This window comes from Eleginops maclovinus, chromosome 20 (assembly GCF_036324505.1).
Source record: "Eleginops maclovinus isolate JMC-PN-2008 ecotype Puerto Natales chromosome 20, JC_Emac_rtc_rv5, whole genome shotgun sequence".
NCBI lineage: Eukaryota > Metazoa > Chordata > Actinopteri > Perciformes > Eleginopidae > Eleginops > Eleginops maclovinus.
Window position 1 is genome coordinate 19,880,507 of NC_086368.1, and position 26,461 is coordinate 19,906,967.

The following is a 26,461-nucleotide window of genomic DNA, read 5'->3' on the forward strand; positions in this document are numbered from 1 at the left end:
GGCACCCTCCTTTACCGTCAAATGGCAAGATAGCAGCACAACAAGAAGAATATACCCTTAATCATCCCACAGAGGGGAGATTTACAATCTGCATTTGACCCATCCTAGTGTTAGGAGCAGTGGGCTGCCATTATGCACGGCGCCCGGGGAGCAGTGTAGCGAACGGCTCAGGGACACCTCAGTAGCACTTGGGCTTTAGTCCCTTGATAGTCCCTTAGTATGAAGATGTGGACTTTTTTCTTTAAAAGTGTAACCATGATACAGCATGCATCTCCTTTATTACATGGGATGACATCAAAGTGTTGTTTATTTTTCAACAGTTGTGGCCTCATTTAGAGAAGTGTATCTGAGATGTTATAAAAACAAAAAGCCATCATAAAATTGTGAAGATCAGACATCCGTTCTGATTCATTATTTCAAAAATATTCATGGTTTTAGGTGATTTTTTGTGATCTCAAACAATGAGTCAAGATCAGTTTTCCAAAACAGATTATAAAGATAGCTAAATATTTTGCTGATGCTGCTTTAGTGCAAAGTGACACACTGTTTCTATTACGACTTGAGTCTCAGTGTTTGTAATTCATCAGCATTTCTATAAAAATAGAAAACGAGTGCATTGTGTCGATAATGCCCTGATAATTGTTGAGTGCAAGATGTGTCATTCTATGCACCCCCATATGAACTTCATGACTGCTCTTCCTTTAGCCTTTCCTGGCAAATATGACATACGTGCCAGTAAGTAAGAGTCTCTATTCTTAATTTTCCCAATTACACATTTATTAGAAGACACTGAATTTATTTCTCTCCAAAAAACCAGGTTTTTAAAAGTATCAGCAAAAAAAAATCTAAGCATCCTCAGTTACCACATGTAGATTTCCCCTTGACAGCAAAACAATCAGATTTCAGCATATATGAAAACTGACGAAACAGCTTTCTTATTTGATCATATCTGAAAATCTGAAAATTCTAAGCTTCACTTTAACCTCTGCACTTTTTGTTGTTTGGGGCAGGTCAGCCCGCTCTGTCATGTCTGAGAGGATGTGTGTTTGTGTGTGAGAATCAGTATGCCACTTCAAAGAAGTGTTTCATCACCTCAGCACAGAAATCTCCACCTTTCCTATTTCCCACAACTTTAAAAAGAGGTACACAGTAACGACATGTATGCACATTTTTTCTTTCCAACCTAAAACATTATATTCTTATTTTTTAATAAAGTAACATTTTATCACATTTTCCTTGATAGAAATCCTCTAAAGGAGTTTAACTGTTTACTTGAGAACGCACATACAGTATGTAATGTGTATCTTCCTTACTCGTACCAATTCAGTGTATAGTATTTTACATACACAAGATCGACAAAGTTATATAAACTATTTTGTTTTTCCAACTATCAGATGATAAAACATTGAAGGGTGGGTATGTGTCCTGAGGTTGGTAGCAGGTGGGTTAAGGGGGTAAAACCTCTAGAGGACTACGATCATGAGGAACTCCCCTAAAGCCCCTTTACCCCCTTTCTCACTTACCTGAGAGCAAGAGAGATGACTGTAGGTTTCGTCACAGTCAAAGCTGGAAGCTGCATGCCTTCTGCTGCCTTGCACCTGAGGAGAAATAACCTTGTGCATCATACAGAAGCTGCTCTAAACACCCCAGTGTTGGCAAATGTCTAGGTTGACTCAATGACACCAGACTGTTTTGCTACGCAAATGTGTATATTCCCGGAGTCACTCATGCTAGCAAATGTGATACCAGTTTGTCACGAGTTGAGTTTGTGCACTCCGTGTCTAGGCCACAAATCCCAAGCCTACCCCTCAACCTGAGTCATAGCTGGAGATGTGATTCAGAAAAATTTGGTAAATTCATTAATTACAATTTTTTCAATAAATGACCAACTGCACTAATACCTCAGGACAGGTAGGACACGTTACAAGAAGATGGCTATCTCTAGCAGGTGTTTGCAAAGGGAATCAGAAACACTATTATAAAAAAGATTGTTTAAGCTATTGAGATAATATTACTTTTTGGAAGAGCCTAATAGACAGTGGGGAGAACAAGTATTTGATACACTGCTGATTTTGCAGGTTTTCCCACTTACAAAGCATGTAGAGGTCTGTCATTTTTATCATAGGTACACTTCAACTGCGAGTGACAGAATCTAAAACAAAAATCCAGAAAATCACATTATATGATTTTAAAATAATTAATTTGCATTTTATTGCATGACATAAGTATTTGATCACCTACCAACCAGTAAATTCCGGCTCTCACAGACCTGTTAGTTTTTCTTTAAGAAGCCCTCCTGTTCTCCACTCATTACTGGTATTAACTGCACCTGTTTGAACTTGTTACCTGTATAAAAGACACCTGTCCACACACTCAATCAAACAGACTCCAACCTCTCCACGATGGCCAAGACCAGAGAGCTGTGTAAGGACATCAGGGATAAAATTGTAGACCTGCACAAGGCTGGGATGGGCTACAGGACAATAGACAAGCAGCTTGGTGAGAAGGCAACAACGGTTGGCGCAATTATTAGAAAATGGAAGAAGTTCAAGATGACGGTCAATCTCCCTCGGTCTGGGGCTCCATGCAAGATCTCACCTCGTGGGGCATCAATGATCATGAGGAAGGTGAGGGATCAGCCCAGAACTACACGGCAGGACCTGGTCAATGACCTGAACAGAGCTGGGACCACAGTCTCAAAGAAAACCATTAGTAACACACCACGCCGTCATGGATTAAAATCCTGCAGTGCACGCAAGGTCCCCGGCTCAAGCCAGCGTATGTCTTGGCCCGTCTGAAGTTTGCCAATGACCATCTGGATGATCCAGAGGAGGAATGAGAGAAGGTCATGTGGTCTGATGAGACAAAAATAGAGCTTTTTGGTCTAAACTCCACTCGCCGTGTTTGGAGGATGAGGAAAGATGAGTACAACCCCAAGAACACCATCCCAACCGTGAAGCATAGAGGTGGAAACATCATTCTTTGGGGATGCTTTTCTGCAAAGGGGACAGGACGACTGCAGCGTATTGAGGGGAGGATTGATGGGGCCATGTATCGCGAGATCTCGGCCAACAACCTCCTTCCCTCAGTAAGAGCATTGAAGATGGGTCGTGGCTGGGTCTTCAAGCATGACAACGACCCGAAACACACAGCCAGGGCAACTAAAAAGTGGCTCCGTAAGAAGCATCTCAAGGTCCTGGAGTGGCCTAGCCAGTCTCCAGACCTGAACCCAATAGAAAATCTTTAGAGGGAGCTGAAAGTCCGTATTTCCCAGCGACAGCCCCGAAACCTGAAGGATCTGGAGAATATCTGGATGGAGGAGTGGGCCAAAATCCCTGCTGCAGTGTGTGCAAACCTGGTCAAGAACTACAGGAAACGTCTGCTCTCTGTAATTGCAAACAAAGGTTTCTGTACCAAATATTAAGTTCTGTTTTTCTGATGTATCAAATACTTATACGTCATCCAATAAAATGCAAATTAAATATTTAAAAATCATACAATGTGATTTTCTGGATTTTTGTTTTAGATTCCGTTACTCACAGCTGAAGAGTGCCTATGATAAAAAATTACAGACTTCTACATGTACAAGTTCACTGATCACAGTAAATATTGTATTATCTCATCTGACACTGACATACACCCATCTCTGCTTTGGTATTGTTAATTTAAACTAACAATCTTTGTTTTCTATGTGGAACAAATCTGCTCAAATTATCAGTGTTTTAATCAGGATTTAAAATCCATTTAGTCACAAAGTAAGTGGGAAAACCTGCAAAATCGGCAGTCTATCAAATACTTTTTCTCCCCACTGTAACAACAATTCTTAAAATTCTACTAGAGGTGTTTCAGATTTTTGAAGATACATTTTTAATATTTCAAATGTATGGTCACTCTTCTCTTTTTTACATACCATGTGCTTTTGAGGCCTGCGATTGTTTTCCTTTTAAAGAATGTCCTTAAGAATATTTATTTATTACAGAAAAAGCATTTCCCATGCAATACAATTCAGATAAAACTGCAGTTTTGTGTTTTAAGTGTTTTTTTAATCCAAAGCTGAAGCAGACAAAAGTACGGCAGGTGGAGTCGGACAGACTAAATGACAGGAGAAAAAAAAAAATGACAGACATTTCAGTGCTTCCACTACAAAATAGGTGTTCGGGATGAAAAGAAAAACAAAACATTGTCACAAACATTTAATGAACATTTTTACAGTGAGAATTTGTAGGTGCGATGTGACAGGTAATGTGGATGTGTTTTAACAAAGTGAAATGGACTAAACGGACAAAATTAACACAATCATTTCCCATGATCCCAAAGTGAGCTGGAAGCTTCCTGTTGCATTAAAAAGAATGTTGAAGAGAAACCAACCATCACACTCGAGTGTGGCAACAGTTTGCTGGTGGTATTGTTAGAGATTCTGCCCTGGGACAAGAGCAGCTCCTAAGTACTTTCTACTTCCTTTCAAATCTCCCAGTAAAGTTTGACCAGACTTTTGTCATTTAGCCTCCTGAAAGTTAAGCTGGAAAAAGAAAAAAGTGATTTCTTAAAACGCATTCCCAATCCGCCTGAATCATGTATACCCTTGAAGAAACGCTACTTCTTATATAAACACACAAAAACGCTCCTTATTGTTTCTTTCTCCAACGCTTTTTGCAAACAGAAATCCACACTAAGGAAAAGGTCCAAGCAGTACTTCAAGTTGACCGACACATCTGCATAGCATTAACCTGATATATAATCTGGCAATGTTATAAATTGGGAAGCATCACATTTATAAAAGCCTATGGTAGACCAAATGGTAGGTAGGGGTTGAAAGTAATTTGCTGCTTTAGATACACTCCGTAAGGCCTATGCTAATATGTTCATAAAATCCATGAAAAAATACAGTATCGGTGGGCTCCTACTCTCCTAAGAGCTACATGTGGCAGAAAAGTCGGGCCAATTTCTGTTCTTAAACGTTGCGTCCTTCTCTGCCTTATAAACTATGTACCTGAAAAACAAGCGTAGATTAAGGTAGGAGAGCGGGGCCACGAGTGAGGTGCTCTGTCAGAATGGCACACGGCCGTTTTGAGTGCATAGGCCTCTGTCATGACATTCACAAAGACAAACTGAACCTGACTGACACTCCCACTTCCCTAGACTATTTCAAGTCCCAGAGATAAGGGACTATTTCAAGCTAATCTTAACTGTCAGGGACAGAGTCCTTACATTCCACTTGTCAGTTCAAAATACATCTGCTAAGGTTGCATTTACGATGTAAAAGAAACCTTCCCTTGCTTTTCTTTTTGGGATTTAGCCATTTGATTTAACATTCACAGGTTTGGGGCTAGAGCTGAAAGAGGGCTGCTGGGTAAAAGAGAACTACTGCTAATGCTAAGGCTTCATGTCATATCCTAACATCCAAGCCCCTCCGAGAACACAACCTGATATTTGGGAAAGGAGAGGCGAGAGATCTCACCGATTCCCTCGCCTCTCCTTTTCTATATTTCATAATCTCTTTACTGGTGTCAAAACACAGATAAACATCCTCTCTGCCAGGGCAGAGTGGTGGGTTTGTTAAAATGGTAGAGTAATAAAAACAAACACTCCTACAAAACATTAGAATTTGCCTTGAAAAAATAAAACACTGAGAAAATCCATGCAACGCGACTCACATGTCGACAAATTATTGCTTCCTTTTTACAACCTGTGTCTGTATGTGCATGCATGCGTCCCTCTTTCAGTGGGCAGCAGACTGGGGGTCCTGCATGGGGTTACTGGCTTTCTTCCTCCGCTTCGTTAGCAGTGGGTTTTTCGAGTCCTCTATGTTCTTGATCTTGATTTGCTCGTAGTCAACCCTCATTGTTGCCAAGGCACTGGTCATTTCCTCCTGGAAAATGATGGAAATAAGCTCATTAGGCCTCTGGTTTCCGTATAGACACCATTACACTGTACTGCTCTAAGCTAGCTGCAAGGGCATGGCATGACTGATGATACATATTTAAATTAAATATGAAGTAATGAGGACAAAAGTGAAACCAGCACCAGCTGCATCCTGTCAGGACTAACACTAAGAAACATTACACCCATTAATAATACATTGACTTTTTTAAAGTGTAATAAAAAGGTATTTGCTGATATATATCAACACCAAAAATGATGTAGCTACAATACAGGAAGCAAATCTGATTCAGTGACAACATCTCACCTTGATATCCTCCCAAGCATCCTTCTCCTCCATTAGGACCCGGCTGGTGTGAAGTGGGGTCTGTGGAACCTCCATCGACTGCTTTAGGAAGACAAAATGAAACACACCAAAATCTTACTCCACTGGAGAGATGTCTGCCAGAGCAGTGGAGTTTATATATTGGCAGGACTGGGAGCTGGAAAATGCACACAACTATTTGCTTACATTGATCCACGGATGATTCATGAACTCTGTGATTGTCATCCTTTGCGTGGGCTCAGTCTTAAGGAGGGTCCTGATCAGCTGTTTAGCTGCAAACACAATTATTGATAGACATCATTAAAGATCAGATCGAGTCATGGTGGTGCATGATGTTGACTTACTGGCATATCAAATCTCTATCCATGAAAAATACACGTGATATACTCATGCAGGTTGGGTTCATAGTATCTGGTTCTAATGTAGGAAGTGTAAGAAGTGTGGGAGATTCTAGAGGCCAGGCTGCAGGACATTATCTTCTGCTGGAGGGTGTGTCATAGTTAACGCTTTTCTGGACTCAGATAACCCCATGCTTTTACTGACAATGGGGTAATCTCGAACTGTACGGAGAAATCCTACAGTGAAGAAGGCAAAAGCACACAAGCAGTCATGAAGATGACTGTGCTTGAGAAGAGTATTACAGTGCAAGAATCCGCCCCATACACCCCTCTGTAGAAGAGGATTTAGGGTCGGTGTATACTAAATCATCACGTTAGCTTCTCTTTTCTTTACATAAGCTTTGCATTACTCAGGAAATATGACACCACTTTCAATTACAGTGAACATGAGAGGTGGTTGTTAATAGATGCGTGTGAAACATGTGCATCAGTTTCCATTTTTTCATCAGAAAGTTGACTTCAAAAGACTGCTGATTTGGCACATTTAGGTGAAGGCTTATATAAAAAAAAAGATTGCCTTCGGGAGCTTATGAAACTACAATTGTAGAATGATAAGATGTTATATCTGACTTGTATCCTATATATTACAGTGTTTTAATGTAAGATAGGAGCTCCTCGGTTAACCCAAATGAATGTTTTTTCCAGGGTAATTAAAGGCCAAGTTTCAACAGTTTATCACATTTAAACTCAAAACTTTCAGTTCCCATTTCTAAAGACATTGAGAGTAGGTATGCAATTTAAGTTGACTGACCTTCCTCTGACACGTCAGACCATTCAGGGTTGGGAAACTCATATTGGCCCATCCTTATCCTCTTCTTCATCCCAGGGGAAATGGCTAGACCATGGTTAGAATAAAAAGGAGGGTATCCACACAAGCTGTTGATAGTGAAAATGTAAATATTAGTTAAAGCAACAAGTAAATAATAGTCTTAAGTGCTGAGGGGGTTCAGACTTACAGGATATACATAATCACACCCAACGACCACATGTCACAGGACTTGTCATATTTCTCTGGGCCCAGAACTTCTGGAGCTGCAGACCGAAAGAAATGAGCAAAGGGTAAAGCAAGTGTATATGTGTCACTTATCAATGAAACATTGTTAATAAGCAACAAGTGGAGCAATAATGAGAGTACACACAGAAACAGATGCTTACCAACATAGTAGGGTGTGTAGCAGGGGGTAGCTAAAGAGTTGTGTGAAGTGGTTTCCTTGGCAAAGCCAAAATCTGTGAGTTTGAGCAGGGCATTGGGCCTCTTTGTAGAATAGAGCAGATTCTCCGGCTGAAGGGCCAGAAGAAACACAAGACATCGTAGTTATTACAGCTTTGGAAAACAGTCTTTGAAGCCTGTCTCAGATTTCTTTAATTGGTCATAATACAGCATGGATATTCATTATTAAGCAACATGAAATTACAAAGTGATAACACAAACCTTGACATCTCTGTGTGCAATGTTGATTGCATGCAGGAACTGGATGGCCTCGCCAATACTTTTCATGATGTCTGATGCCTCTAAAATGAAGAGAAAACCAGCCATGTGAACACAGATATGTGACACGAGTGTTGAAATACAAAGGTGTTGCATTATGTTGGTGGGTCTTTATATTTAGCAGGTGTCAGAACGTGCCTCTTATAAGCCTCTGGGTGTTATGTAGTCATGTTAAGATACAGTTTAGTAAGAAATGCTTTGATTGTTTTAGGTCCACATATCTTGGCTTCTTACCTCTCTCTGTGAAGGCCTGGTCCCCTCTGTCCTGGATTCGACTGAAAAGCTCACCACCATCCATGCTGCAAAAAAATGTCAGGATCTTGCTTTATAAGTTGAATCAGAATCAAGTTTATTGCCAGGTACGTTTACACATAGGAAGAATTTGATTTGCTGTCTGGTGGTGCACACTTCCTAAATAAACATTACTAACTTAAACTTCGGTTTTCCTTTATTTATTTAAATATGCAAATAGTCATTTTAGGGCTTATATATCATTGTTCAACATGCAGACATTTGCTTTGAGAAGTCACTGAATCGTGCCTGGACTACATGGGAGGTCATCATGTGTGGGTGGAGCATCATTATGAAAGATGGGGCAGATAAAGGCTCCAGAGTAAAGAACATTGTGCAACATGTGCAAACCGAAACCATTGCATTATCACATTTATTGGGAAGGGCACATCATGATGAAAGCTTTGTCCTAATAATGCAATGGCTGTATGAAACATAGCCCCCATCCGCCTGCTGTTTCAAAGCAGAGCGGTTGCAGTAATTAACACCCTTCTTACCTGCGACTACTGGTTTGCAGGTAGAGGTGGGCTGTGGTTGACCAACACAAGAGAAACAGAAACCACCTGTACGACTGCTTCACACATATTTATTGCACCATGCTACGGACCAGCTCAGCTTTCTGCGCACTATTACTAACTCTGCAACAGTGAGTCATGGTTTCTGAACAGGCATGAAATGTGTTTTGTTTCTTGATTCAGCAGGCTCCAAGCTAGTTACTTTTTTTAATTCCACAAAACCACACAAGTTGCATTTTTATAATGTTGTTTGATGAAGCCATATTTGTAAAGAATCCTTCAAACAACAGCATGGCTCCCTTTTGTAATACCAGGAACACTTCTCTTCTCTGATCCACTTAAAAATCAAGCACACTTGAATACAATAGAAGTGTCAGGGAGATACGCACAAGCCTAAGAATGACAGAAAACGTTACTGATGCTGTCAAGTCAGAGGTTAATGGTTGATAACCCTGAATGTAATATGCATGAGAACTAGTGTGAGAGAATCCAACTCAAAGGCTTTAATCGTAAGTTTCATTTAATCTTTTTGCTCAGTTTGACTGTGCGAGTTTCAGGTTGCACAGTCATGTGTGTGTGTCTCTGAATGTGCATTAACCACATAAACGGATTATTCAGGCATACGTGTGTTAAAAGGGGAGAATGCCATCCAAAGACTAAAGACCTGTGGGACAGCACTGCACAACCACAGCACGCTTTTAAGTTCTCAAAAATCAATAAACCACATTTGCATCTGCCAAACGTATAGTATTTTATTTTCATATCACAATAAGTGCAATCTCAAAATTGCCGCAGAGGTTTGACATTTCTCATGTGGTCAAAGGCAGAGAAAACTTGAAGTCTTTAGGCACCACCCTGTGTTTCTGAAAACGTCTAGTGGTAAAGTGTGAATTCTCAGCAGAATAGATACTTATATACAACGTTCTTAAGAGCACACATCTGACACCGTCACAGCAGAAACCGGTAACACCCTTCAAGTTTCAGTCTACATCATGCCGTGTCTCGTGAACTGTGTGACTGAGGATGATGCGTCAGTAAGTCTGATCAGCTTTGCTAATAAATTATCATAAACGTTTCGAAAAAGCCCCGATACACATCAGCTTTGACAGATAATATCATTAGATATGCACTTTTGAGTGCCGCTCACCCATATTCTGATGCAGCATGGTCGTGCGTTAGCTGTTTAGTCTGCTGGTGGACACAGAAACATCTGGTTGCACTGAGATAAAGCCATCCCTGCAGAGATCTGGGGCCTCATTTATAAAGCTTTGCTGGGGATTCACGTGAAAAGTTGGCGAACAAAGGAAGTAAATACGCAACAAAAGATTCTGATGTATAAATCACAATCAACTCGAAATGCGACGCAGCTTTTGCGGACTTCACGTAATGCCCATATCTGCCTATAAATAGTCAAAGAAACGCCCCATATGAATATTCATTCAGACTGACTGCCTGATGACGATCGCAAGAAATGCCGACAGAACAGCGTTCTGGAGCACTCTGTGAACGCTGCTGCCTCAGAAAGACAGATCGTCACCAAAATAAAGAAATATGCAGTCCGAAAGAGTTAATGACTTTATACACACAGCAGGCAGAGTGTTTGTGCCAAGGGCCAGGCACAGGGGACTCCGCAATCCTTTGATAAGAAGCTGTCAGAAATTATAGCGGAATACCCCCGGAATCGTGAATGGGGAAGCCCCCGTCCCCCCCAGTAGCAACTCTATCAACCAATTAATGGAAATAGACAAAATGCTTAACAATTCAAACACAGTTTCATACATAATGACTGTATATAGTAAAACCATGCACTCATAACCAAAACGGGATCGGTTTAAAACGTAATTCTGTCTTTCTGTTTATCGCATCACATGTAAGAGAACCTATTCGAGGGGGGGGTTTCAATAACATATCCGTATTGATTTATTTCTCAAAGTTATGTTTTTGTGTGCACTCAGGAGTCTCAAACAAGCGTTTGGCCATTTTGCATATTCATTCTTCATATATATCACACGGGAGGCAATAAGTATGTTTTCAATAAATCGCAAAGATTGCTTAGAAATTGCTGTACGCCATATAAATGAGGCCCCTTGACTCCAATGGAAACGTCTCTTTTGCTAAAGATGACCTACATTATCTACCTAAAGATTCTAGTCAAAATATCTGAAAGTATTACGTGGTAGCCCTCATTCGAACATCTCTGATTGCTAAAGAAAATGTGTTTCAAGTTTCCTTTCTTATCTGCTTATGCATAGGATGGTGGTCCATTTTTTAGCACAGTTAAAGGATATAATGCTGTCCACCAATTCTTTGCAGCAGCAGGATTAAAAGAAGTGCACCATCAGGCAACCAATAACATCTTCCCCCTGTTTCATTTCACAGTTTGGATAAAAACATCCTGCTTAGGAGGAATAGACCATTCTCTTTGTTGCACATGGCTTCTCCACAAAGAGAAGGGTTTGACATGACATGGACTGCAGTGTAAAATGAATCTGCGCCTCACAATAAGGACTTACAGCAACCACAGAGTGAAGTGTAACGTAAAGTCAACATGTCTAACCTCTCTGGTACTCTCAACAATCTGAGTATGATAGTTGTCAGTATTTGCGTGACTGTGGGATTGGGTTATGCAAACTATCATTAAAGGCTGAAGAGATCCATTATAATTAAAGATCAAAAACAACTCCGTGCATCCCATCTCAATACTGCGACTACCAATGCCCGTCAGTGGCCCTCAGCCCCCAATCCAAATGTGGTATTCGTTGTGTACTACTCCTTACTCCGAGCTATAGAGTGGTGCAGGATCAAGTCCTAAAACCCGGAAGTTAGTTAGTATTTTACCACTTCCGGTTCCCTCATCTCAGAGTCAATTTCTCCATAGGATTTGGAAAATAGCTCGAAATAAGGTCTGTGGTTGACACAAATTTAAGAAACGGATCACGTTTTGTTCAACGAGCTTAAATACATCAGCAGTGACTCCACTGGTGATTTTTGAAGACTTTACGCGTCTGAAAAGGCTGAATAGGACTACAGAGGTTGTCGAGGACGTTGTACATCATTCAGGCGAACACGTAAACACGAACCTGCTGTACTCGTCTGTAGTTCGTTTATAGCATAACGTTAGCATTTTGCTTCTGGTGATTAGCTGTATTATTTAAAAATGATAAAAGTAGGGTAGACATGTGGAGATTATGCGGCTGAAAAAAACTTGCATTTATCAAACAGGTTCGTTTTCCACAGATCTTATTTTTTACAATATTCCAAAAATCCTATGGAGAAATCGCATTGCTTTTTTGTTGAGGGAACCCATGAACAGCTTACTTCGGGGTTGGCCTACAAAAATATGTCATCCCTGCGCCACTATTGCAGATAGTAATAGCATTGTAGGCGCATCACTGAAACATCAAACTAACATCAGACTGAACATAGCGACATGGTGAGCCTCTTTATACTTAAATATCTGAACATAGGTGATCAGACCGACTCAATGTCTGCAGTGTCAGCAGGCAAGCAAGCTGAATACCTCGGTCTGTAAGCGTCTGTGTGATATTCATGGAAATGTTCTGGTTTCAGAGGAATCACTTTTCTTTATTGACATTTCATGCAATACATCTTCTTAGGGAAGTTAGTCATCATTTGCCGCATTTTGCTTCAACGTGTAGGCGGACAAGTCCACTACCTCCACAGTGTAGTAACCACAGACGTAATTGCACGTGTAATATGTGGCTATGGGTTTAGTGGTTCGAAGTGCTACATATAGAACATCTAAAAGGTGAAGAAAAGACACCCAGTGCATTTAGAAGAAGTGGTTGATTTTCTTCTAAAAGGTCATCACACTACAGATTTACAATAATGTATGCGACTGCTGATAATAACTAAGATGGGTATTACTTCACCTTTAGGCGTTCTTGGTCATGAGTTTCTAAGTCTCTAAATCATTATACTTCTGGGATATATAGAAATCATCATGTGTGCGTATACATCTAAAAATGTTACTTTTTAATACAATCAGAACAGTGGGGTCTTGAATTCATCATTGTTTTTAAATGTTCGTACTGCCAAAGAAGCAATATGTCCAGAATATAGGAGCCTTTATTATACCTAAGTCATAAGCTAGTGTTAATGAACATATAACTAAACAACAAATGTCCACTTTGAGTAGAAAACAAGGTCATCTTCCCATGAAAACCACTAAAGCCACTGAGATGCTCCAACATAACCTTCAAATTCTCCATGAAATCCACCCATTTATGTCATGTGATCAAGACTGCACCCCTACAGACACGTGTGATGGCCGCAGTCTGCCTATGTTACTTTCCACATTCATACAGGGTATATATCTGTCAGGTGGATCATCGCTACCCAAACATATCTGCTAAGTGCACTACAAAAGTTTTTGGGACAGAAGGATAATGAGCTGCATTCACATGTGGTCTTTGGATTAACCACTGGGATCGGTGTTTTGGTGTATGTGTCACTGAGACCGTGCACTCACCACTCCATGACAATAAGCAGGCACTTCCTGGCCTGATAGAGGTTCTCGTAGACATCAATGATGCGCACAATGTTGGACCAAGGTGGCGCCCTCCAGTGGAGCTCCACCTCTCTGCGGGCCTTGGCACAATCCTGCAGAATCTGGACAGGGGACAGGAAAGAAGGCCGATGAACATCAAATCAAAAACACAACAATTTAATTATAAAACACATTTTATAAGTCACAAAGTACTCTTTAATTGCCTTTTTCCTTTACATATATAAATAGGGCAATGTGAAAGGACTGGACCCAGGTCTCATTGTTTGGGTGGGAGGTGTAAACGATGTATTGTACTTAGTGACATGAACTGGTTGCCACTACTGCTTCACATCAGTAGGACACATTAAAGAACAGGTCCAGTGCTGCCATCAGCTGGCTAAATGTTAAAAAGAAGGTGTTGAGTTTTTCAAACTTGGTGTTGTGTGAATGTAGCACCCTCTGTCTGTTTCACTAGGGCATTGCATCATTTGACAAACCCTCACTTTAAACAACTGTATTCATTTATTAGTGCTACATTAACACCGCCTTAAAAGTGTAATATTACTCTTACTAGACACCCAATACCAGGAAGTCAAACATGAGCTTCAGTTGCAGAGAAGAAGAAGAAGAAGAAGAAGACATACTTTTATTAATCCCTTACAGGGAAATTGCTTCATGAAGTATGTCTGAAACTCTAAAAATATTCAGCATGCGGCTCAAGGAAACCCAGGAACCCTGGCCTTATGATTCCTGCCATTACTCGAGCCTTATTGCCAGGTAGCATTCAGTGTTGCAGTGCATCAAACAACACTGCAGCAAAACTAAATAAACTCAAGTTACCGAGTGTGACATTTTATTTTTTTAAAAGGATCGGACATAGGTTCATGTTAAGGACCTTTCCAGCTGTAAATCACATGTAAAATACTGCAGAGGTGTTACAGGAAACTAGCCATTTCCTTTAGAGTAGTAAAGATATGCTGGGTCGAATAAAAAGCCTGAACTTCTGACCTATTTGATCCAGAGCAAATCACAAAGAAAAATATATTGACTGCACAGCTAAACAGACTGTAATGATGACTTAAAAGTAGAAACACATACCGATGTTGCATGTAAAATCGTGATGTCTGGCTTTTTTTGGTGTTACATGGAAAGCAGGTCACACTTCTCATAAATAATTCAGGTGTAAAGAAACAGAGTCGTAGTAGAATTGTTTCCCCACTCTTTACTAGTACAACCGCTCTGGATATAAGTTATGAATAAGTGATGTAGGATTGTTAAGTGCTACTGATTGTTTATTAATAATAAGCAATAAATTACCACAAGAAAAACCCTAAAATATATATCCTTGGCAGTCATCAGATAAATTCAGCCTTGCAGCTTTGACAGTGAGCCATCGTCTGTCTTTCTGCTGTATCACATTCCTGCGCTGCCCACGGTCACAACACAGCAGTGGGCCGGGTTCCAGCGGGCAGCGAGTGCAGGGACAGCAGAGAGAAGCAGTCTGCTAAAAGTACTGCCAGTATGATCACACGCACATTAAAGGAGCAGGGTGACTGTGATGGAGCCGACGCCTGCTCTGCTGCAGGGACAGTTCTGACAACCAGCGAAAAACATATTTGAAAACATCCATGTGCGTTTATGACAAAAGAATATCATTTTGCTGAAAAGTGAAACGGATACTGTGTCCACCCTGATACTGTGACTTTCTTTGTTATTAAATATTGTTGACAAGGGAATGTGATAAATAACTGCAACAATAAAAACCTCACTTTTGATTTTGAGATTCTAATTTGGAGAACGAACAAATAAACTACCCAAGAAAGATAAGATGGACCATTCATTGAAAACAAAAGATAACAGGCACATTTTACACTTCTTATTAGAGTGATACAATTGCTGTTATTTTATATTAAAGACCCAAATGCAGCTTGTTTTATGTACCGGCATCTTACAACATGGGTTTACCGTTGAGATGAGAAGCAGGTTAGTTTGAGTGACCAATGAAAGATGATTCTCTGTGACCTGGTAGAGTTGGTACAGCATAATGTTGTTACTCTCTGCTTTATCTCAGCAGTGAGCTCTGTTCAACCACCCTTTAGGGCTGAACAAACAGAGGTGGGTCTAACGCTCTGCGTCACAGCAGAGTGAAGAAACTCTCAGTATGACCTTTTGGACACAAAAACATTAGGCATAGGTTAGAAGTGACGCTCTGTGCTCCTGCATACTCTCACCTTTCACCCATAATGTATATCAATGGCCAACGTGTTGCGTAGTTTATAAAAAGGGCATGAAATAGTTGATTCCAAAAAAAGTTGCGAATAAATTAGAGCACTATTGTGGTGAATATAACAATCCATTTATAAGCAGAGACTACGGTTTTAATACTTGGAACAATAGCTCTTTCTGTTTAGATTAGGAAAGGTTCAGTCATATGATCTGAAATAAGAAAAAGAAACTACCATGTCATACTATTGTTTCATGTTCAACCCAATATGGAGGTAAGCCAAAGAGACCCTTGTCTCCGCTAACTCTTCTGTTGACACTGGGACAGATGGACATGTGATACCGGAGACACGCGTGTTGCCTTCAGCTTCTTTTCAACTGCCAGCCTGGAGCTTAGCCGGAAGGGCGTACAGGGCAGGATATCCTCCCAGATCCCCAAAACATTCTGGCATATTAGGGGTGATTTGTCTGTGGGTTATTTGTTGGAATAAGTTCAATTCTACAGAAAGCCCCCAATATTAACACATTATCTCACAGGAGGAAGGAATCTGAAATGACAATGAAACAAATAACATTCATGACGTCAAATTATTGAGTGAGGTTAGAAATAATAACGAACACAGATGTTATTCAGCGTCAGTCATCCATCCTGCCCTCTCCTGAGGTGAGTCAGTGCTTGCAGTGCTACCTGCAGGCACTGACTCACCACAGTGACGGCTGCCTTCACGTCACCTGGCTCCCTGCTCTCCTCCTATGGGACGCAGAGTGACAATAAATACAGCATGGTTTCCACTCATTATCACTTGTTTCTGAAAGTGTATTCACTCTATTTCAGGAGGCCTTTGCGATGCATTCATGGCCGTAGTTCATGAATTCCCTCTGTTGTGAGATTGTTCATAAATGTTTCCCTGCTTAGTGACTGCCCTGATGCCTGACTCTCACGAGGAACTAAAAGATGCATATATGTTCTGGAAACAAGAAGCATGAGCTGACTAACATTAGGACCTCTAAATATAGCAGACTTCCCCCCCAGACAAAGACTTCACACCGTCCTTCACACATGCACAATCTTTACGCACACCAGATCACACCCCCGTCTCTTCTCTGCTGGTGTTTGTGTGACAGCACAGCCCCCCTCCCCATCTGCTGTTGGCTTTCTGAGGGTAAACATGGCAGCTTGTGGAAAGAGGAAGATGGGGGGGGGGGCAGATGGACACCCAATACATTTCCTCAAGCCAACACAAAAGCTCACCGGCCCGGGGCAGGACAGAGGGAGGAGGGATGGGTGTAAGCTGAAGGAGCATCCATCCTCCACCTGCCGCCCAAGGAGAAGTCGAGGACTCATGTGGTGCTATGAGAGAGAAATATATCTGAAGTGTGGGCGGGGCAGTGAGATGTGGGATTTTTGGATGGGTGACAGGCTAAGCTTGGCTCAATAGGAAAAGCCTCTTAACCTGACAACAAGGGTTAAACAACAACACACCAGAAGAGGCCTTCTGTGTGGCCTCTACAGTGTGTGTGTGTGTGTGTGTGTGTGTGTGTGCGTGTGTGTGTGTGTGTGTGTGTGTGTGTGTGTTTCATTGAGCGCTTAGTGAGGCAGCAAACATGTTTGTGTCAATGTGACATGATCGGATTAAATGCATCTGCTAGGCCTCACAAAACCATCAGATAGATAGATATGTGTGTGTGTGTGTGTGTGTGTGTGTGTGTGTGTGTGTGTGTGTGTGTGTGTGTGTGTGTGTGTGTGTGTGTGTGTGTGTGTGTGTTAAATGCATAAAACAGGTGTATTTCAGGTGTAAATGTTTAGGTGACGGGACTAACATTGTAAATCAGCAATGGAAGTAGACACAAAAAGGCCTTATTCCGCACAGGGCTGCACAGGTGGGCAACAACACCACCAATGCATTTAGATTACTTTAAAATGTTTCCACTTGTCTGAAAAACCTCTGCTACACAAAAATAATGACTTGAGTCACAGATACTGTATTAGGAGAGCATACACTCCACAGTTTGTGCATAAACTCCTAGTTAACCACAGATCATATCACAGTACGACAGGCTGTTTGGGGCGAATAAACATAGAGCTCAAACACATTCCAGCTGTCAATCATGCCACTGACAAATATGTTAAACACTAAACTTGACACACCTTTAAAAAAAGGACTGCTCCATGTTTTGGAATAAAACTACCAGCGAGACATCCAGCTCTCTGGACAGATAGCTAGCTTGCAGATTGGTACCTTTAGCCAGCAGGTGTCCCAGTACACAAAGCCCTCATTAAAACATGGGGCGGCTGACGAGGGGAAAGAAGAGCAAGAGTATGACATCTGTAAGACAGAAAGAAACAGCTGCCTCACTTCCTGATATAGACTTCAGGACACAAAGAAGGAGACAGAGTGGAGTCTTTACAGAGGAACAGTGGGGTTGCTAGAGACAAAGATAGATAGGAATAATGAACAGGTAGCTGTTGGTAAAGAAGTGAAACAGAGACTAAAAGGAGTTTGGCACATTTCTGAAGTTTCTCCTTTTATCTCACCATCTGAGATAACGTCACTGACTCTTCCCTTCTGACGCCATATGATTCATGGTGTGAATCCCCCACGGTGTCTGATCAAACAGATGATACTTGTGGTTCAACTGTATGAATACAAACTGACTGGTGTGTTATCAGCTGATTTCAAACAGCAGGGGTTTCACACTGCCATTCATCTCTGCAGTGACACTGACAGAGCCGGAAAAAAAACGTATTTCCCTCAAACACTTGATCAATGGATTTAAAGAAAGGTAGCAGGCAGAGGATTTTATGGCTTTATGACTGTATTTAACAGTTACAAGGACAAGAGTTTTTAAAAATGGGTTGGTTTAGAGAAACATTTTCAGTGCCATCATCGTTGAATGGGCAGCCCTGGTTTAATGTAAAAAGGTTTACCTATTTTATTTTTCCTTAGAATCTTACGCAACTTGAGCAACTTCCTTTGCACCAAAACCACATTTTTCTTCGAATTAGTGTATTCAAGTCTGAATATGTTAAATTAATGAATTCTGGGAGAGCGACAAACACTCACTTCCCCTAAATGATGAAACCATTCAGCATTATTCAACTGCTTTGGTTCCTTATTTGAATCTGATCATAAGACCAAAGCAGAACAAACACAAATACAGAGATTAGTTTGTGGCGAGTGAGTCCGGCATCAATAAAGTCATAAAAAAGAAAGTTGTATCTCAAAGGTCAGCTAAGAAAGTGCCCACAACCATTCATAAACACACTGTTGCTTAAGTGTAACAGGATGCTGCCTCTGTATCAGAAACAGTCCATCCATTACAACTACAATACCACATCCTTCCAGATTCACTTCCCCCCCCAACAGAGAACTTCAATGTGTGGGGGTTGGTAATTGCTGCACACAATCACAGGCGATATAAATTGCAATCCAGTTAATCATATTACGTTTAAAGAGCTTACAAAACCAAGACGAATGTTGACCAACGGAGCTTTATCTTAAAGGCCTCCTATCATGCTCTTCTATGGCATATACTATAGGTCAAGTGCTGATTCTGTGACTGTCGCTTTAAATTTGAGCTGAGCTGAAGTTGGCCACGCCCCTTTGTAGCACATGCAGCTCTGTCTGAAGAGAGAAGTTTCTAACGGAGATACTGAGCTAAACGCTGCCGTGATTAAACGCCATATTATGTTCCAAACCACATCAAGCATTATTTCTGAAACACTTCTCAGTGTTTACCACTAGAACAGTGACATTATATGTATTAGATATACAACAACTCTAAGTCCCTCCTGCAGACATCCTGCTGAATACACAGACAGAGCTGCCAACTCGAGGGGATTCAGCTCGCAACTGTATATTGCGGAGGATAGGTTGGGAAGTGTCACGTGTGTGGGACGTTGCCAGGAATTCAATGTCAAACCAGTCCACATTTCGGTTATGATGTCATATCTGCAGCAAATCTGGACCAGCTCGTTTGTACCCCGTTTTTAGAGATGTCGGTAAGGAGCGAAAGAAAGAGGGTTGTATTTTCTGACGCTGTGAGTCTCCTTACACACCAGGGACACATATTTATGTATAAAAGACATCAAAAAGTGCATTTCGCATAATAGGGGAGCTTTAAGATAATCTGTTTGTTTGTGACCCATGTCTAACAAATATGTTTACAATAATCTGATAGGAGAAATAAGATGTTACGGCATTAAGAGATATGTCACAGTTTTGCCATAACAATGTTAAATATTACAAACTGGAACACCACAGGCTGAGTTAGAGCCCGTCCTGTTGGAATGGAGGAAACAGAGAACAAAGAAACAAAAAGTCTTCTCAATCAGTAAATAACTTAACGGCCTCGGCCCCTAAGTCTGTCTAGCTGCAACAGACACATAGAACAGTCGCCCTGGAGATAAGGTACTCATTCCTCACGAACACACGGCACACACGCACACACACAGTTGTGTAACATCAGCTAATCAATGTGGGTCTCCAAGTCCAGACATTCATAAACGCAATCAGAGCGAGCCTTATATAGGTTTGGGCGTTACGGCGAGAGGATTGTTTAATACCGTAATGATTGGGATGATAATGGTCCTCACGACTTTTACTCAAATATGATTTTCTTACTTCACACACCAACCAAGTTCCAGTTGAGCAATGTGCCAGTGTGTAAAATCAAATTCAGTCGTGAATCAAAATAAAACTTGGAAGTTTAAAATGAAGGAAATGGTTATCCATACTACCAATAAATCAAAATACCAATTAGTCTGTTGGACTCTGTTACATTATGTGACATTAGTTCTGTCAGTAAATCAAGAAAAACAATTCAGTTATCATTTTCTGCCATATCTTGTGAAAGTGTAAAAGTGTTGATTTTCAACAACAGAGAGAAATTAATGGTTGAATGAACTGTATGTGGAAAGCAGCAAATCAGCTGTATGTTGGGATAATGAAGAGGTACTCTCATGGCAATGATCAAAATACTTCTAGATGCCACTCATAATGGCACAGCTATTGAGAAACAGAGGCGCCACCAGAGGAGCCACCAGAGAACCTCTACCTTCCTTCCTTCCTCCCTCCCTCCCTATCTCCCTTTCCTTCCTTTCTCCCTCTCAACATCAAGATTGAAGCATGGGTCTGGCCCTTCCTCTCAGAACTGTAATTCGACATGCTGACAATGTCAATGCTCGACTCAGATGGATTTATATTGTGTTGATGGCGGGTTTCACGAGAAAAACATTTGTTTTAGCACAACATTTAAATAAAGTTTGGATCCAAGTGAAAATTGCAGAAATCAAACCCCCATGAACGACACAGAAAAAGCTGCCATTTCAACGGACCAGTGTTTCCACTTCCTCTTTTCTTACCCAACCTTTGACAGGTGTGTTTATTTCACCACAGTGACTTCCACATCTGTCCATATTTCCAACGACTTCTAAATGAGGCCAAAACAAAAAGTTGACCACACACACTGCTCAAATTTTGCCACAACAAAATGTAACATTATCCAGTAAGACTGTGTCTTGGGTTCAAGTGCAGGTTCAAATGTAGAATGCTTTGGTAACGCAAACTGCATAACTCTATGGTTTACAACAAAAACACTGGGACAAAAATTGTTTTTCAAGATCCAAATACGGTGCAAAAGTTGTCCAGGGTTTTGGCATCTAGTTCATCTGTAACTAGTGGATGTATAATTCACACTGAGCTTTCCTTTTCTTACCAGTATGCTGTAGCAGCCAAGGCCGCACAAACACGCTGCTTTGAGTTTTTAACAGTGTTTTTTTTTACTTGTACCCGATTGCTCTCAACAACCTGTTTTGTTGATGAATATAATCGTAGTCAGTGTCAGATGCTTCCTGCAGACGCCTCACACCCTTTAAAAGTGTGTGTGGCAGGACACAGACCAATCAACACTGAAGGGCAGATACTTTTGCTTCGTCTCTGACAAAAGCAGCAAGTCAAGAAGGGTTGATTTTGTGCTGTAGGTTATACGATTCATTATAAATTAAACATGCATTTTTAGGACTTTCAAAACGTTTGTCTCCACAGTCTCTGCCACAGTCTCTCTCCCACAGACACAGACAATCTGAGAGATAAAAATGATTCAGTTGCAAAACACAGTTCAACAGACAAATTCAAGTTTCACAAGGTAATTTCACCTTGGGCCAGTCTGGCTGATTCCCTAGTCCAGGCATCTACTGCAAAGCTAATGAATAGAGTGAATAAGAAGGGGCTGACTCAGCTGACGTCAGTGAAGGGAACAACAAGGACAATTAAATTCAGTTGAGGCATCGATCTACTTGGTTACAGTCTGTCTTACAGCAGCAAGACAAGCTATTAGAGAATTCAGCACATTACATGCCAATATATAAATATATAGACAAAAGAACAAGTGAAGGGATTCAAGTAAAAAATAAGCCACAAATGTTTATGAGACAGAAGCAACAACTGGTTGCTGCCGTGTCGACAGAAAAAATAAAAGCGGGTCCTGTAACACTTTTGTTAGTATTTGTATATCTTGTATATCCATCAGCTTTTCTTGGATCTCCATCTCTTCTCCAACTGTATTGAAAGAGCAAGTGTATATTTGCAAATCTTAAAATGTGAACTCACATTGTCAGTTAAACTCACCATTATTAGCAATATTTAATTCTGGATTATATTTAAAAATACGTTCATATTCTGCATAAAAAGGGATTACCGTAGCCCTTTAAAAATTCAGCAAAGGCAGGATGCCAAAAGGGGCCCGACTTTAAGCAGTTTAGGTAGCGCTCAGAAGCATTTCAAAAATGGGAGAAATGCATATCAAGTATTTAAATCATTCAACTCAAACAAATACATACTTTCTCAAGTATCCCCATATTTCCTTATCTGACACTGCCTTTGTGACCTAAATCAAAGTTTATAAAGCAGCACTGATTCTCAGACTACATATGCAGATGCACCAATACTGATCACACAGCTTTGTACACGCACTTTTAGTCCACAACTGAAAGTGATACGACAAATGTAATATATCAAGAACAGAAATATATTTTAAAAAGGTCCAAATATAAAAAAACAGAGCTTTATGTTTGTAACTCTCTACTTGTTTCCCTTTCTTTCTACTAAACATTAAACAAGGGACCAAACACAGCCTGTTCAGTAAGTGCTTCTCAGCCGCATCATATTTTCCACAGGTTTATGTATAGTAGGGTCCCACACAGCTTGGTGGCGCAACACTAGCTTGCAGTGTTAAACCCACCGGTTCATTCTCTCAGTCAGAGAATTAAAGCCATTAAAATACTGTATGCATGATGCAATGCAATTTGGGGATTTATTTTTCTAAATATTAGCGTACTATGATGATTTAGCCAAAATATAAATACAAAAAAATTGCTACATCATCCACACTCTTTTACTACAGCAATTGTTTCCCTTTTTTCTCCAGTGAGTAATTAAGTGATTTTTAGCTTCTCTATCACCGAGTCATCATCATAGCCAGATAGTTTCAAACCCACGTCCAATACAGGTTGAGCAGGAGGGTGATTATACCAGTTGATAATAAAAAATGTGTATCCTGCCTGGCCCCATTGAGACAGGGCCATGAACTGTTTTGTCACTGTTCTTATGATCATGGTTCCCGTTGATATCATTTATGGATGATCGGTTAAATGTTTTTGAAATGTTTTACTAAACAATTGTGGCCCTGAAGAGTCCTGACATTTAAGCTGAGCTGAAGATATGTCTAATGTTTGTGGATACCTGCCAAGGAATTTAAAAAGATGTGTAGAATTTTTAATCCTTATTTAAAAAGACCCTGAGGGTAAAATATTTGCACTAAAAAATGTGGGCACTTATCATAGCTCACCATTCAGTGATAGTGCTTTGGTTTTGTACCAAACCTGTGTTGGCGCTGATGTGTGGTTAGAGCCCTTTAGTTGCAATATCCATGTCTACAAGAAATGATAGCATGTTACACTTGATGAAATAAAAGCTTTACCAAGCACAACTTTCTGAAGAGGCACTAATACTGTCCGAAGGATCACAGAAGCTGTGTGAATAGACACTTGACAAGTCACGACAAGACATCACGACACAACTACAGACAGGTTTGTGTGTGGGTTCATGTTTAGTACAAACACACAAACAGAAAGCTGTGACCCGGTTATTTAGAGTGATTTTCAATTTCAACCACAGCACAGGATGTTCCCATGCTGTTCACTTGGGGGAGATTTTGTGCAACACCTCCAATAACAAACTCTACAAAACAATCCCTTCTATCATCATAAAGATAATAAAGTGAATTGGGCTATAGTAATAAACTTCTTCATTGGGTCATATTTCGGTAACCAGTGTGTGCGTGTATAGCTGTTGTGTCGTTTGTCCTTTATCAATCATTGACCGATACAGAGGTTTAACTCTAGATGTAGTTCCTAACAAAGCAGGAGGACATTACAGCCCTTAATAAGTGTGTTGTTATACACAGGACAAAGGGGAGTACCTACATGCAAAGGGATCAAACTACCAACCAATATTTGTTTATCGCGGTGTGGAATCTTCACGCCAAATGATGGATGATGCAAAACAACTACAAATGAAAATTTCAGTATCACATACGTGCTCCGGACTCCACAAATCACAACACTCTGACATATAATAAGATTGAACAAATCACGGCTTAGAAGGTCAAATACTGTTCAGAAATAGTCAATTTGGAACATGGAAATCTCTTCAATCATATATAAGGGGTTTAAATCACAGACGACTTGAAAAAATAATCACTTTCTGAGGGGAGGGTGATTATATCAGTTGAGAGGAAATAATAGCAATAAAATGCATTCTGCTTTTACCCATAAAGACAGGCCCCTGACCCATTGTTTCCATTCACAAGTCATTTGAAGACACAGTTATCATGCAGGGATGATAAAAACGATAACGCAGGATAGAACAATACTATCCCAATGAAAGAAAAATCATCACAAAGAAATGTGATCTCAATGCAAACCGAATATTAGTATAAAACACGTCAGAAAAGGCCCGTAGGATGGCTCATTTTAAAGAGTACATTTAGTCAAATATTATTTTTTAAAAACACAGAAAAACTAGCAACTATTCATATGAAGAAGCTACATTCAGAGACTTTATGGCAATGTTGCTTTAAAAAAAGTTATTCATCAGCTATTCAAATAGTTGTTTCCAATACATGTTGTGTCAATGGACTTATTGATCAATCAATATTTCCAGGACTTATTCACTCTATCGTGAAACCCAACATTAATGTGTGTAGCCTTTAACATTTGGACCCTCAACTTGTAGTATTTAAACTTGCTGTCCCTCAGTTTTACAAACACTTAAGATTACAGCTTTTTGACCCATATTTTTCCCGAATACTACCTACCTTCAGCGCATACTTGTCCCCAGTCTTCTTTTGGAAGATTTCAAGCACCTTGCCATTGATGCCCAGCCCCAGCACCTGGCTGGTCACCTTGTAATCATCTGTGATGGCATTCTTCTTGATCTGTAAGGAGGGTCTAGCGTTGAAGGGGAGGAACTGGCCCGTAGTGTTCTGCTGCCCGCCCGGGTTCTGCTGCCCCGCCGGGTTGGGAAACAGTGGCTGGTTCTGTGCGTTGGATAGCATGCTTTTGGTTTGGGCTGAGAGGCAAACAACAGCCACTTCTTAACAACACTTGTCTTTTTCCTTGAAAAAACAGACCGAGTCTTCTTCCTGGGTTATCTGGCCTCCGGTGTTCACTGTGTAACAGCCAGGCCCGAGATATAAACAGGCAGGAGTTCTGACGTTACAGGTTAACAAAGTCACTTGGTTAGCCGATTAAATGCTAAGTTTGCTAGCTGTTAGCATGCTAGCTTGATCCTATTCTTGACCTGTGATTCTCGGCTAACAACTCAGCTATCGGTTAGCTTATCCATCACCGGTGGTGTCCGCGTCCACCGGTTCCTCAAAGCGCACTTCAGGAACTTTTCTAAAACAGCCCATACATCGGCTACAGGACTGGGTTTCTAAATTAGAAAGGTTAAAGCTTGCTAGTGACGTAAAAAACGACGAAAACACTTAACGAAAGACAGACAACAGGGGGAAAACTCCGACAGTAGCAGTAGCACGCCAAACACACAGTTCACTTTCCGACCGACAGACACCCAGCAGGTTTTACTGCTGACGTCATGGCCGGGGCTTTTTCGTCGCTTAAAGGAGAAGTACGACAGAGGAAGTGCCACACTGTGGCATCAAGACAGGGAGATAATTAAAAACACAAAATGTTATGAGCTGATAGACGCAATGCAGCCAAAAGTAACCAACACTGGGTCAACTTCATATTCTTTCAAGCAAACGGAATGTTGTCTTAAATCAGATCTCAGGAACCACTGTCTTTCAGTCAAGGATCCCTTCATAAGATGCCAGATCACCAATAGGCCTAACCTTTGTTCCGTGGAATCATTTATTTGACAGACCCAGTATTACACTTCCATACTCTTGGTTATCTTAAGATAAATTAAGAGAATAACACCAGTCATCTGTATTACAAATATATGTTGTATATATATTTACAAGTAATGCAACTTTCATTAATTGAAAAAGCTGAGAGTAACTCTTTACTCAAAGAAAAGTATCAAAGGCAAGACAAATGTGAAGTGAAAAGTCCTTTACATAAGTTAAATAAAACATGGATACTGATAATAGTATAATAATATACAATGTGTGGAATACAATATGATCTATAAACTACTTTATTTTAAACTTTATATTGAAATGATATTTGGTAATCTATGACGTAAAAAACCCCGATATTAAATCAAAATAATTTGAATGAATGAATCTGAAAGCTCACCCCAC

General features: G+C 40.5%; 1 protein-coding gene across 1 annotated transcript; it reads right to left on the reverse strand.

The window, feature by feature from the left end:
- Window positions 1-4,021: 4,021 nt before the first annotated feature.
- mapkapk2a (MAPK activated protein kinase 2a) lies at window positions 4,022-25,774 on the reverse strand. The gene is made up of 10 exons (XM_063910897.1): window positions 25,010-25,774; window positions 13,391-13,530; window positions 8,327-8,391; window positions 8,036-8,115; window positions 7,759-7,885; window positions 7,560-7,635; window positions 7,355-7,479; window positions 6,392-6,477; window positions 6,188-6,268; window positions 4,022-5,869 (listed from the first exon to the last, which is right to left on the reverse strand). The coding sequence occupies exons 1-10, from the start codon at window positions 25,247-25,249 to the stop codon at window positions 5,720-5,722; spliced, it is 1,170 nt and encodes a 389-aa protein (XP_063766967.1). The 5' UTR covers window positions 25,250-25,774; the 3' UTR covers window positions 4,022-5,719.
- Between the last annotated feature and the right edge of the window lie 687 nt (window positions 25,775-26,461).

What these genes read in the sequence shown, in the direction of transcription:
- mapkapk2a (XM_063910897.1), bottom strand. Translation starts at nt 25,249, where the DNA reads ATGCTATCCAACGCACAGAACCAGCCACTGTTTCCCAACCCGGCGGGG. An exon ending in CTGCTTATTGTCATGGAGTG is followed by an intron (nt 8,392 to 13,390) that starts GTGAGTGCACGG and finishes ATTTTTTTGCAG; the next exon opens with CATGGATGGTGGTGAGCTTT. An exon ending in GTCTGACGTGTCAGAGGAAG is followed by an intron (nt 6,478 to 7,354) that starts GTCAGTCAACTT and finishes TTGTGTTTGCAG; the next exon opens with CTAAACAGCTGATCAGGACC.